Here is a 13,956-nt window from a genome sequence, read left to right as displayed (position 1 = left end):
GGGAACATCCTGAATATCACTAACCACAGCCCACCACCTCCATTCACTATTTCATACGGCGGAGATGTGAGTTATAGAATCATAGAATGCTTACAGCATGGAAGAAAGCTATTTGACCCATCGAGCCCATGCCGGCCCTCTGCAAGAGCACCTCAGCTAGTCCCACTCCCCTGCCCTTTCCCCGCAGCCCTTCAAATTTTTTTCTCACAGGTACTTATCCAACTCCCTTATGAAAGTGGTGATTGAGTCTGCCTCCACCACCCTTTCAGACAATGCTTTCCAGATCCTAACCATTTGCTGTGTAAAGAAGATTTTTCTTAAGTCGCCTTTGATTCTTTTGCCAATCACCTTAAATCTGTGTCCTCTGTTTCTCGACCCTTCTGCCAATGGAAACAGTTTCTCTCGATCTACTCTGTCCAGACCCTTTATAATTTCGAACACCTCTGTCAAATCTTCTCTCAATCTTCTCTGCTCTAAGGAGAACAATCTCAGCTTCTCCAATCTATCCACGTAACTGAAATCCCTCAACCCTGGAATCATTCTCGTAAATCTTTTCTGCACCCTCTCTAAGGCTTTCATATCCTTCCGAAAGTGCAGTGCCCAGAATTGGACACAATAATCCAGTTGAGGCCCAGTGTTGTAGACAGGTTCATCATAATTTACACTATTTTGTACTCTCAGACCTCAATTTATGAAGCCCAGGATCCCGCATGCTTTTTTAACCGCTTTCTCAACCTGCCCTGCCAACATCAACAATTTGCGCACCTACACCCCGAGGTCTCTCTGTTCATGCACCCACTTTATATTGTACCCTTCAGTTTATATTTCCTCTCCTCATTCTTTATCAAAATATATCACTTCACACTTTTATGCGTTAAATTTCATCTGCCACGTGTCTGCCCATTCCACCAGCCTGTCTATGTGCTCTTGAAGGCTATCACTTTCCTCCTCACTGTTCAGTATATTTCCAAGTTTTGTGTTACCTGCAAATTTTGAAATTGTGCCCTGTACACCCACATCCAAGTTATTAATATATATCAAGAAAAGCAGTGATTCTGGAGCCGACCCCTGGGAGCACCACTACTCTCTGTTTCCTGTAGCTTAGCCAATTTCAAGAACCGGAGGACACAGATTTAAAGTGATTGGCAAAAGAACCAAAGGCGACATAAGAAAAAACATTTTTACACAGCGAGTGGTTAGGATCTTAACTGCCACTGTCCCTTTTATTCCATGGGCTTCAAGTCTGCTGGCAAGCCTATTAAGTGGCACTTTGTCAAACGCCTTTTAGAAAATTATGTACACCATGTCAACCGCATTGCCCTCATCAACCCTATCTGTTACCTCATCAAAAAACTCGAGCAAGTTGGTTAAACGCAATTTGCTTTTAACAAATCCGTGCTGGCTTTCCTTAATAAAGCCACACTTGGACAAAATTAACAGTCATTTAGACCTGATTATTGTTTTTAAAAGCTTCCCCACTACTGATGTTAAACTGACTGGCCGATAGTTGCTGGGTTTATCTTTACACACTTTTTTGAACAAGGGTGTAACATTTGCAATTCTCTAGTTCTCTAGCACCACCTCCGTTTCCAAGGAGGATTGGAAGATTATGGCCAGTATCTCCGTGATTTCTTCCTTCACTTTCCTCAGCGGATGATCTCATCCAGTCATATCTATTTTAAATACTGCCAGCCTTTCCAGTACATCGTCTTTATCAATGCTTATCCCATCCAGGATGGCGCTGAGCACCTCGAGTCTCATCGACGAGAGCATGCAGAAATCAAGTGCAGGCAGCGGAAAGAGCATGCGGCAAACCTGTCCCACCCACCCTTTCCCTCAACGACTATCTGTCCCACCTGACAGGAACTGTGGTTCTCGTATTGGACTGTTCAGCCTAAGGACTCATAGAAATATAGAAAATAGGTGCAGGAGTAGGCCATTCGGCCCTTCGAGCCTGCACCACCATTCAATAAGATCATGGCTGATCATTCACCTCAGTACCCCTTTCCTGCTTTCTTTCCATCCCCCTTGATCCCTTTCGCCATAAGGGCCATATCTAACTCCCTCTTCAATATATCCAATGAACTGGCATCAACAACTCTCTGCAGCAGGGAATTCCACAGGTTAACAACTCTCTGAGTGAAGAAGTTTCTCCTCTTCTCGGTCCTAAATGGCTTACCCCTTATCCTTTGACTGTGACCACTGGTTCTGGACTTCCCCAACATCGGGAACATTCTTCCTGCATCTAACCTGTCCAGTCCCGTCAGAATTTTATATGTTTCTACGAGATCCCTTCTCATCCTTCTAAACTCCAGTGAATACAGGCCCAGTCGATCCAGTCTCTCCTCATATGTCAGTCCTGCCATTCCAGGAATCAGTCTGGTGAACCTTCGCTGCACTCCCTCAATAGCAAGAACATCCTTCCTCAGATTAGGAGACCAAAACTGAACACAATATTCCAGGTGAGGCTTCACCAAGTCCCTGTACAACTGCAGTAAGACCTCCCTACTCCTGTACTCAAATCCCATTGCTATGAAGGCCAACATGCCATTTGCCTTCTTCACCGCCTGCTGTATCCGCATGCCAACTTTCAATGACTGATGTACCACGACATCCAGGTCTCGCTGCACCTCCCCTTTTCCTAATCTGTCACCATTCAGATAATATTCTGCCTTTGTGTTTTTGTCACCAAAGTGAATAACCTCACATTTATCCACATTATACTGCATCTGCCATGCATTTGCCCACTCATCTAATCTGTACAAGTCACACTGCAGCCTCATTTTTAGAGTGGAAGCAAGTCTTCCTCGATTCCAAAGGACTGCCGATGATGATGATGATGGCTGATTTGTACCTCAACTCCACTGACCCTCTTTGATCTATATTCCTTGATACCTTTACCCAACAAATATTTATCAATCTCGGTCTTGAAAATGACAACTGACCTAGCATCCATAGCCTCTTGGGGAGAGAGTTCCAGATTTCGACTACCCTTTGTGTGAAAAAGTGCTTCCTGATTTTTATCCTGAATGGCGTGCCTCTGATTTAAGATTATGCTCCCTTGTTCTGGATTCCCCGCTAGTGGAAATGGTTTCTCTGTATGGACCCCATCAAATCCCTTTATCATTTTAAATACCTCAATTAGATCTCCCTTCGAAACTTTTAAACTCAATGGAATGCAACCTGTCCCCAATATTTAACTCTTTAAGAATGGTTGAACCAGAAACTGTGCCGTATCTACATCGAACTATGGACAGTGAGACAACACCGTAGCTTCGTGGAGCTTTAGAAGCAGAACTCATACTCCATCGACCTGGAATAATGGAAAAATAAACTGCATGCTATCTATATGAAGATAAGGAAGCAGATAGCATCCCACATTTACCTGTGCAAACTTCAACTGTCTCATTGTCCTCTTGTGCATTGTTTATTTCCAGTATTACTTGAACATGATTCTCCTCTGGCCACAAGAGAAGTTCTTGACCCAGCTCGATAGTTTTACAGACTCTGTAGTAGATCTTTCCATTAAACTGGAAAATGACTGCATTGCTCTCTTCTTTTGTTTTTGCCTTGTTTGCATATCTGTAAAAACAACTCAAATTTATTACCCAACTGTAGCTGACGCTGGGCCTCTGCAGATACCTTTTGTAACATCTGTCCACTTGGCCAACTCACTCTATGAACCATGTTAGAAATGTATTGCATTTGATTTAAAATGCCCAGATTGCTCTCGTGTATCTCCTGGCGCTGATGCAAAGCGGTATTGGGGGAGGCACGGAGGCATATTCTCAGTATGTTACTTGGGGGGGGGTGGGGGAAGAGAGCGCGGAAGGGTGGGCAGAAGAATGGAGGAGAAAAACATTAGGAATTTTATACCAAAATATCAGAAGCAAAATAGAACTTTTCCAGAAATGTATTAGTGTATGTGACTGATATATGAAATATACATATATATATATTTAAATCAATGCGCTTTATCGTTTCTCAGCAAGCAGCTAGATGAAGCAATGCCACAGCAATGACTTGTTCCCACATTTGCAAAAGGGAGAATTAAGAAAGGAAAACGAATAGAATAGACCCAACTTGTTCTGTTTGATTGAGCTTCTGACACCAATAAGTGTGGAGGAGTCATCAGTCTTTAGATACTGTTTAATGAGGGCGAGAGGGCGATGCTGGTGCAGTAACTAGTCACTGATTAAATCACAGTGTGACTATCTCATTGGGCCAGTTGACTTTATTGCGCTGAAGCTCGTCACTCCTAATTCCTCTAATGATTTTAAAACTGTGTATACCAAATTATATTGATGACCAGAACATGGTCTCAGGAGATTAAAATAACATTAGAAATATGTAGATATTTTAACGCCTTCATGGTTAGGAGAGCACCCTAATACCGGAGACAATTACTTTATTGAACATTTTTAGAGGTTTGGGGTAGTGACTCACTATGCTAGCATTGGTCAAGGTGCCAGCATACAGACTTCAGCAGAAAGTCACGCGTTGACCCTCTTGGACCATTACAGGATCTTTGTATGCTAACCCTCCCAAACTGAAGGGAGCTATGGGAGAACAAACGGGTCAGCAACACTGAATTAGAAATTTAATAAGCATATTCCCAGGGAATCTTTGTTGAGTGCGTTACATTTATACATAAAAATGATGTTACCTCATCCAGTTTGAGAGTGACTGGCTGACCCTCTGTGTTTCTGGCGATCCTGCTTTTTCACCATTTTCTCCAAGCTGTAGTAACAAAGACAATCAGTCATGGTGGATGGAATAAGGCCGTCTTCCTTTTCAAAAGAAGGAAAGGCATCCAGATTTATACTGCTTCTGCAGTCTGCCCACCAGCGCTGTTTATTGCACTTATTCACATAAGGGCCGACAGTAGACTGGTAACATGATGATCTGGTTGGGTTGCCACTTACACTGTACTGTAACTATGTGCACCTCACATCAGTGAGGACATTAACTTTATTTATACAACACAGGTTTGATAAGTCAGAAACATGTGACCATGTAATAAAGATCATAATAAAACTACTATTTCCACCCCCAAATGCAAGCTATAAATTTGCCTGTTCAGCAACTATACCCATTTGTGATCTGAAATTCAACATCAAGAACATCCTTACACCAACCAAGGCACCTTTGGCAACAAACCCTAATTTTGCTCGCTTGCATGGAGTTATGGAGTTAACTCCACAGTCACTTATAAAGGAATATATGGGCTGCAACAGTAAGGAGCATCTTTTCCTCCATCTCCTGATTTTCTCCTCTTGTCCTTGTGGAGCAGAACCTTGTTTGGGGGAGGGAGGGGTTATGAATTTGTGCATGGCAGCGGATTCCTTGTTGAGACTGCTGCAACAACTTCACAAGTGTTAAAACAGCTGTGTGAATGTCAAACACCACACACCCGAACACACTGACGACTACAGTGGTTCTTCTCTGTTGTTTGAGGCTGGACCAGTTGTTTAGAAAATATGTAAAGCATCCAGAAAAACCAAGAAAGGAGCAGGGAGAAGATGATGGTGTAAATGAACAATAGACATTTCTACAGTGGGGAATGAAAGATTCATAGAAACATAGAAAATAGGTGCAGGAGTAGACCATTCAGCCCTTCGAGCCTGCACCACCATTCAATAAGATCATGGCTTATCATTTACCTCAGTACCCCATTCCTGCTTTCTCTCCATACCCCTTGATTCCTTTAGCTGTAAGGGCCACATCTAACTCCCTTTTGAATATATCTAATGAATTGGCCTCAACAACTTTCTGTGGCAGAGAATTCCACAGGTTCTCTGAGTGATGAAGTTTCTCCCCATCTCGGTCCTAAATGGCTTATCCCTTATTCTTAGACTGTGACTCCTGGTTCTGGACTTCCCCAACATTGGGAACATTCTTCCTGCATCTAACCTGCCCAATCCCATCAGAATTTTCTATGTTTCTATGAGATCCCCTCTCATTCTTCTAAATTCCAGTGAATATAAGCCTAGTTGATCCAGTCTTTCTTCATAGGTCAGTCCTGCCATCCCGGGAATCAGTCTGGTGAACCTTTGCTGCACTCCCTCAATAGCAAGAATGTCCTTCCTCAGATTAGGAGACCAAAACTGTACACATTATTCAAGGTGTGGCCTCACCAAGGCCTGTACAACTGCAGCAAGACCTCCCTGCTCCTATACTCAAATCCTCTCGCCATGAAGGCCAACATGCCATTTGCCTTCTTCACCGCCTGCTGTACCTGCATGCCAACTTTCAATGACTGATGTACCATGACACCCAGGTCTCGTTGCACCTCCCCATTTCCTAATCTGTCACCATTCAGATAATATTCTGCCTTCCTGTTTTTGCCACCAAAGTGGATAACCTCACATTTATCTACATTATACTGCATCTGCCATGCATTTGCCCGTTCACCTAATCTGTCCAAGTCACCCTGCAGCCTCTTAGCACCCTCCTCACAGCTCACACTGCCACCCAGCTTAGTGTCATCTGCAAACTTGGAGATATTACATTCAATTCCTTCGTCCAAATCATTAATGTATATTGTAAATAGCTGGGGTCCCAGCACTGAACCTTGCGGTACCCCAATAGTCATTGCCTGTCATTCTGAAAAAGACCCGTTTATTCCCACTTTTTGGTTGGCAGACAGGAAGCAGTTCTCTATCCACGTCAATACATTACCCCCAATACCATGTGCATTACCTTTGCACACCAATCTCTGTGTGGGACCTTGTCAAAAGCCTTTTGAAAGTCCAAATATACCACATCCACTGGTTCTCCCTTGTCCATTCTACTAGTTACATCCTCAAAAAATTCTAGATTTGTCAAGCATGATTTCCCTTTCATAAATCCATGCTGACTTTGATCGATCCGGTCACTGCCTTCCAAATGTGCTGCTATTACATCTTTAATAATTGATTCCAACATTTTCCCCTAACCGATGTCAGGCTAACCGGTCTATAATTCCCTGTTTTCTCTCTCCCTCCTTTTTTAAAAAGTGGGGTTACATTAGCTACCCTCCAATCCATAGGAACTGATCCAGAGTCATTAGAATGTTGGAAAATGACCATCCACTATTTAAACTAAAATGGCAGGGGGATGGGAATCTATGCAGGGAGACAGATGGAAGTAAAATGGGTGCAGAAGCAAAAAGTAGAAAGGAGATAAGGAAAGGTGGAGGGCAGAGAAATCAAAGGCAAAAATCAAAAAGGGCCACATTATAACATAATTCTAAAAGGACAAAGAATGTTAAAAAAACAAGCCTGAAGGCTCAGTGTCTCAATGCGAGGAGCATTCGTAATAAGGTGGATGAATTAGCTGCGCAGATAGCTGTTAACGGATATGATGTAATTAGGATTACGGAGACATGGCTCCAGGGTGACCAAGGCTGGGAACTCAACATCCAGGGGTATTCAATATTCAGGAAGGATAGACAGAAAGGAAAAGGAGGTGGGGTAGCGTTAAAGAGCAGTTAAAGAGGAGATTAATGCAATAGTAAGGAAGGACATTTAAAGCTTCATCAAGCTCTCTTATCAGATGTACTTTCAATTCCCAATTCAGACCGGTGAATGTTACCACCTATTGTCCACATATATCATGCAGACTCAAGATATTAGAGGACTTCTAGAATAGGAGAGTTTACTAATATACTCTGTACCTCCTTTGAAATGAAAGATGCTATTCCAGTTACGTCATCACATTCCAGTCTTCCTTCGAGAGGTCCAAAGAATATTCCTCTGGGAAAGGCCTTAGAAACGCACCAGATGCCTAGCTGGTTTTCCCGAGTCTGGGAAGGTCCTGCTGCCAGACCAGGGGGGAGTGTGTAGAAGGCTCGGCATGGCAATCCAAGCTCCACTGGAGTATCTTTTATAAAAGACGGCAGACCGTGCACTAGACATCTCTTTTCGAAGAACTCCTGACAGTCCTCACAGACTGAAGAAAAAAAAATGAAACAGGAAAATTTACACAACATTTAAGGTTTAAGAACAGCAAGGTGAAGCAACACATTAGTGCATAAAGCCATGGGCTATCACTTGAGATTCCATCCTGGTGCTAAGTTATCAAACAGGGCTGGTTCCGAAGAGGCTCCACACGGAGTCATTCTCAACACCTCTTTCTGCCTAGTAAGAGCTGCAATGATGAAGGCTGTGTTTAAAATTGCCACCCACCCATCCACTCAGGCAGGATCCTGTGTATACGACACATAAAGCTACAAAAGGGAGAAAATGCAGGAGAACAATTTCTTGTTTGAGCCCAGTTCTCGGATTGTTATCTTCTTTGTAGCTCCAACTGTTCACTATTTGGAAGCACTGTTCTGCCTGTATGTTGGTGCTGGATCATACTCCTGCTTCTTCTGCTCCATTTTCCCCATCCTCTCCTATTTTGTGGTAGATATAACTCGGAAGCTACATTGCCAATGGTCTCCCTCTATTGTTTTTGGGCTTTTGGTCCCCCCCACCCCTATTCGTTAAATGTCCGACACAGACTCAGAAATTTAACATACTTTTACTGTTTCTTTCCATGTTTTTTGGTGGGTTCTTGTTTTGTTACCTATTTTCCTGTTTGTACCAGCCCCAAAGCAACTTGCATTGATAGAGACATACTGTACCACCTGTTCGTTTGATCCGTATTTTATACATGATTTAGTATGTTTGCAGATTTGTCTTAAAAAAATGAAAAGTTACAATTTAAAAAAAAAAGTAAACATGTCTGAATAAAGCACTTCAACAGCGACAACTTGCATTTATATAACGCCTTTAACGTAGTAAAACATCCCAAGGCACTCCACAGGAGTGTTATCAAACAAAATTCGACACCAAGCCACATAGCGATATTAGGACAGGGGGACAAAAGCTTGATCAAAAAGATAGGTTTTAAGGAGCTTCTTACAGGATGCTTCCCAGATTTCAAAAATACTTCATTGGCTGCAAAGCACTTTATAACACCATGAGGTTGTGAAAGGTGCTATATAAATGCAATTCTTTCTTTAAGGAAGAGAGAGACAGAGAGAGATTTAAGGAGCGAATTCTAGAGCTTAGGGCCCACAGCTGAAGGCACGGCTGCCAACGGTGGAGCAAAGAAAATCTTCCCAAAAAAATATATTTCTTAAAGCAGTATATTGCGAGAGGGAAACATGAAGCATTTACTTACTTAAGTGCCTTGTGACTGAATCACTGCTTTCAATTCTTAAAAAAAATCTGTCCACTGAAGCATGAATACCTGTGGTATAAATGGCAGCAGAACTAAACTTCAGTCAACAGCATTCCACTAGAGTGGTGGCATTTTGAATGAGTTGGTGGGGCGGGGGAAGGCAATGTGACCCAGGATTGGAGAGCCAAAGTGCAGCAAGAATGTAATGAAAAAAAAGGTTCAGTTGATCTCTGCCACAGGGTTAAGCAGAGGCTGAGGACAAAAATCTTAATCCCTTGGTATTGTTAGAACCCTCTCAACATGGTGCTCAGAGCAGTACTGACATTAATTCTAATGAAGAAAAGAAATAAGGAGGATGCATTTATATAGCGTCTTTCATCAAAGTTTCATCACAGTTGTACTGTAGGAAATGCAGCAGCCAATTTGCACATAGCAAGGTACCTCAGACAGCAATGTGATAATGACCAGATAGTGGCCCCAATTTGTGGTCGGAGACTTCCCACGGGGAAATGCCTCCAATCCCCAAATAAAATGCCCCGTACCCGGTGGTCCGGCAGATACAGAGAGTCGCGGTACCCATGGGTAGAGGCCCATGTATCCCAGGGGCTCATGCGGTTCACAAGCACCCCTGGGATCACATGGGCTGGCCCAACAAATGAAAAATGGGAATCTCCATTTATGCTTATGGGGAATTCCCCAAAAAATACATGTACACATCAAATAAATAAAAAAATACATATTTAAAATTAATTAAAATGCCACTTAATTAAATATTTAAACCAAAAATTTAAATGTTTTAAATGGGCTAAAAAATAACCTTACCTTATTGTACAGGATTTTTAATGTTTAAATGATTGAAAAAATAAATATTTTTATGTTCATTTAAACTCTTACACTGGTAAAAGCAGGCCTTGCGCCTGCTTTTACCAAACATAAGAATTTCATAGGCATTCGCTGGACAGAAGTTGGGCAAATAGCACAACTCTCCACCCGTGTATGGGGATCTGTCAAGACGGATCGCAAGTTCCGGGTTTTTGCACAAGCGCTTTGCATATGAAAACCCAAAAATTGCGCAGCTCGACGTACCTCATGCGCACCCGTAGGGGCTGCAAAATACAGGCAGCTCTGTTTTAGTAATGTTGGTTGATGGATAAATATTGGCCAGGACACCAGGGAGAACTCCCCTGCTCATCTTCATCTAGTGCCATAGGCTCTTTTACATCCACCTAAGAGGGCAGATAGGGCCTTGGAATAACGTCTTATCTGAAAGACGGCACCTCCGACAGTGCAGCACTCCCTCAGTAATGTACTGGAGTATTAGCCTGGATTATGTGCTTAAGGGTTTACATGCTCAACCTTCTGACTCAGGAGCAAGAGTGCTACCCACCGAGCCAAGGCTGACACTCAATCCAAATGTTCATTCTTTTCAAATGCTTGTAGTACTTTATGTTTTCCATTTCAGATTTCCAGTCCGCGATTCTTTAATTTTTCTTAGCACTGGCACAGGCCTGACTGGGAGCAGCTCGGCTCACGTGCATGGCACTGGAAGAAAAATACAGGAATTCAAAGCTCAATTTAAAATAATTATAATGTAGAGCTTGAAGGATTCCAGCATGACAGGACAAGTACTTCACAGCCAATTTTTAATCTGCTGACAGATTACAAAAAATACACTTTACAGTACGATTCTGCAGCCAATAGTTACATTTGGACTGGTAATTAAAATAAGATCAACCCCAACCTTACCTCTGATGGTTTAGTGGGTATGGTTTGGCACAAAGTTACACACATCAGGAAGATCCTAGCTTTAATCCTTGAGCTGCATTAATTCAGACAATTTTCAACAGGTGTGGCACTATGGTGTTGCAATTGGTCTCATCGCCTCAGGGATGGGAAAAACTGGCTGATTTCTTAGTGAGGAGGTACTCAGTGCAGGAGACACAGGGGTTTGCTGTTCACCTCACTCCCAATGTTTTTCCCCGTTCTGAAGTGCTGGTTCCCAGAATGCCAGTGCTCGCCTCAGCTGAGATTAACGAACTGAGCACAAATTGGGCTGTATAATTCACTATATAAGTCAGTTACGCCACAATCGCTAACTTTTTAGTTTAAAAAAAATGTACCTACAGGGTTTTACTTACACAGCTGCTGCTTGTGGTCTGGTGGAATAAGGCCCTCTTCAGATAGCCCTAACCCCTCACTTTCTTCATTTACTTGTGGCATTTTTCCTACAAACAGAGAAAGTCCTATTAATTACAAACTAGCAAAATAAAACAGAACAGATCCTACCCAATCAACCTTGATCGAATCCTGCTCTTGGTACCATGAGCGTATATTGAGCCAATTCTAACCTCCGTCACTGGATACTACACTCGAAAAAAAAGAGTTTAATTCAAACCAGACCCCTAGCACTGGGCAAGTGTTAAATAGGGATGTTTATGTGGAGAACGAACCTGGTTCCTGGCTGAAAGATTTCACGGTCCACATCATGGACCACTCCCTCTTATATAGCAAAGGTTACTTAAAACCTACTCACTTCAAGGAAACAAACTACATGCTGGAGTTACGCAATATATAATACATGTTACTATACACAGACAAACAGATCTGTACATAAGGAAACCAAAAACAGTTAGTACAAGTGGACAGCCCCCAATTCATTAGTTATAACAGTGTTGTCACTTGGATTTCACTCATGTCATTGCGTACATGTAAAACTTTAATACTCTGCTCACTTGAACTACAAGAACATTCAAGAGCAATTAAAACATATATGATATATGCATGGAAACCAAACGCAGATTGGGTGGCGGTTTTGCAGAACACCGTTCAGTCCGTAAGTGTGACCCCGAGCTTCTGGCCGCCTGTCACTTTAATTCTCTGCTCCACTCCCACTCTGACCTTTCGGTCTTCAGCCTCCTCCCATCGAAGCTCAACGTAAGCTTGAGGAACAGCGCCTCATCTTTTGATTAGGCACTTTACAGCCTTCTGGACGCAACATAGAGTTCAACAATTTCAGACCATAACCTCTGCCCCTATTTTTTTCAGATGGCAGCTGTTGATGATTCTAACATTCCCATTTACACCTCTTCTAGACTCAGCTTTTTTTGTTTCTTTATCTGTCCCATTACCATCTCCTTTTGCTTTGTACAATCATACATTTTGTCATTTAATTTTTCCTGGTTTCCACCCGGTCACAGACCTTCCCTTTTGTTCTTCCCATCCCGCCCTCTTGCCCTGCCCCTGCATTTGCTTAAAATCTGTTACATCTCTAACCTTTTCCAGTTTCATTGATCTGAAACATTAACTATATTCCTCTCCACAAATGCATCCTGATATTTAGATTTCCAGCATCCACAATATTTTGCTTTTATGATGATATATATATTGCCTGATGTGAATATAAGAGCTCCAGAACATTGAAGTGAAGTACTGGTGGTTATGAAGATAGGTGAAGTTTGATGCGATGATTATGTGGTGGTTAGATACTTCCAAGGTGGGTTTCAAGAATAGTCATGCTTAAGAGGAAACCTGTGGCGTTGTGCCCGCAGAAAGACATGATGCTTTCTGCAAAGAGCAGAGGGTCGGACCCTCGGACCTGTCTTCAGGTCTCTGAAGGAAAAGGGGAGTGTGTGCAAGAGCGAGATAGAAAGTGAGGAAGAAACGGGAAGGAGAGACTCACGGAAAGAGGCGAAGATACAGAAGAAAGTGCTCGACAGTCATAGGGAGAGAGAAAGGGTAAGCTAAAGATAGAGGGGAACAGAAAGATGGAGCGAGACCGAAGAACTAGGGAGAGGGAGGCAGACAGTTACAGAAGGGAGACACAATTGTTATTTATGTCGATGAGTAACGCCACAGGAAGCCATCCTGTATAAAAATATGCATTTCGACTGGTATCCCCATTAATCAGATTAAACAGGAGTGCCGATGTTTTAAATACACAAGTCTCGATGGGAACTGAAATGTGTCCAGTTTTGAGGAGCAGGCGGTGGATTTATTTATTGGTTGCTGTGCGGCTGCTCGGCCGGCCTACATTGTTCCTCAAATCACAGCTGGTCTCTCCGACTCTCGGATACTTCCCTCTCCCCCCGAGCGCGGCCTGACCTGAGTCGCTGTCAAAGGTGCTCAGACTCCATGTCCGGGCGGCAGGCGCCCACAACACAACCCGGCCCGCTGCCGGACGCCATTTTTGAACGAGCTGCAACCGACCGCAATCTGCTTCCCCGCAACAACATTGACTCGCAACAAACGTTCCCACCTCACCTGAGCTGACAGCACTGCGGGAACGTTAGGGGCGAGTTATCACCTGCCATGCAACATTGATATCGATTGGAAAATCATTAAAAAATATGTAGAGTTGCTCCTATTTTAACAGTGACGTCCTGGTTACGTTTTAAACCAAAATAAATTACTGTATCTTTCATAATGAGAGGCACTCGTCAGGCACAAATACAAAACATTATTATAGTTTGTTCATAATTCAACATTCACCATTCTTATTTCATTCCAGTGAGTAGCAACTTTGTTTTAATTTATAAAAGTCCCAACCAGATTTCAGGAAAAAGTATTTTAAAAAGGTTTCCTCGTTTGTTTGCTGTTGTATATGCTGACCATGGATGTACTCTATGTGTAGTCATTGTGAGATTGTATAAGATGGAGACTTGTTTACCTGATGTACTATCAATAAGGTTCACACCGTGTACATACATGCTGGCACCACGAGAGGGTGCAACTGGTGGAGACCGGGGGTTTCCTGCCCTGGTGGCAGGGCCCTGTATAAAAGGCTGCACACCATGCTTGCACAGCACT

General features: G+C 42.8%; 1 protein-coding gene across 2 annotated transcripts in view; it reads right to left on the bottom strand.

Annotated features, from left to right (window-relative positions):
• znf408 (zinc finger protein 408) overlaps positions 1–13,349 on the bottom strand; it is a 28,350-nt gene extending 15,001 nt beyond the window's left edge. Inside the window, exons 1-5 of one of the 2 annotated variants that reach the window (XM_070899348.1) lie at positions 13,252–13,349; positions 11,289–11,375; positions 7,658–7,932; positions 4,667–4,740; positions 3,386–3,582 (exon numbers count right to left, since the gene is read on the bottom strand). In XM_070899348.1, the coding sequence (XP_070755449.1) occupies positions 3,386–3,582; positions 4,667–4,740; positions 7,658–7,932; positions 11,289–11,370 (628 nt within the window). In that variant the 5' untranslated portion in view covers positions 11,371–11,375; positions 13,252–13,349. Of the gene's footprint in view, positions 1–3,385; positions 3,583–4,666; positions 4,741–7,657; positions 7,933–10,537; positions 10,693–11,288; positions 11,376–13,251 lie in introns of those variants that run through there. The other variant, XM_070899349.1, reaches the window with a different exon arrangement.
• Positions 13,350–13,956: the final 607 nt, after the last annotated feature.

This window comes from Pristiophorus japonicus, chromosome 14 (genome assembly GCF_044704955.1).
Source record: "Pristiophorus japonicus isolate sPriJap1 chromosome 14, sPriJap1.hap1, whole genome shotgun sequence".
Lineage (NCBI taxonomy): Eukaryota > Metazoa > Chordata > Chondrichthyes > Pristiophoridae > Pristiophorus > Pristiophorus japonicus.
The sequence above is the reverse complement of the archived record's forward strand: the minus strand, read 5'-3'. Positions and strand labels throughout refer to the sequence as shown.